General features: G+C 57.0%; 1 protein-coding gene across 1 annotated transcript in view; it reads left to right on the forward strand.

The window, feature by feature from the left end:
* Positions 1-42: 42 nt before the first annotated feature.
* Positions 43-388, forward strand: part of LSM7 (LSM7 homolog, U6 small nuclear RNA associated (S. cerevisiae)) — a gene marked incomplete at its 5' end in the record, with an annotated part of 1,506 nt that continues 1,160 nt past the window's right edge. The window contains one exon of the mRNA XM_010143915.1: positions 43-114. Coding sequence (XP_010142217.1) covers positions 43-114 — 72 coding nt within the window. The remainder of the gene's footprint in view (positions 115-388) is intronic.

Raw genomic sequence — 388 nt, forward strand, 5'->3', positions numbered from 1 at the left:
GTGTTGGTCTCTAACTGCTGTTTTGTGTGTGATCTTCAACAGCAAGTGGCGTCTTGAAAGGATTCGACCCTCTTCTGAACCTTGTGCTCGATGGTACCATTGAATACATGCGAGGTGAGTCCCGTGCTGGCTGTGTGGCGCCTCCCACCCCCGGGAATTGTGGTCTTCACCAAAACCTCATTACCCAGGAGCCGTGTGTTGACATCAGCCGAATCAAGACGCGTCCGTGGTCAGAGCGGGGTGACCAGAGCAGGGTGACCGGGTTGGGTTAAACACGTCCACTGTGGTGGAAGGTTCTTGGCAGCCCTGAGCTCCTCTGGACTCACCCGCCGCTCCTGTCCTCTGAAACGTGGGTGAAGTGCTGTCTCTTCGCAGCTGAGGCTGGCGG

Source organism: Buceros rhinoceros, unplaced genomic scaffold (assembly GCF_000710305.1).
Source record: "Buceros rhinoceros silvestris isolate BGI_N320 unplaced genomic scaffold, ASM71030v1 scaffold42999, whole genome shotgun sequence".
Classification (NCBI taxonomy): Eukaryota; Metazoa; Chordata; class Aves; order Bucerotiformes; family Bucerotidae; genus Buceros; species Buceros rhinoceros.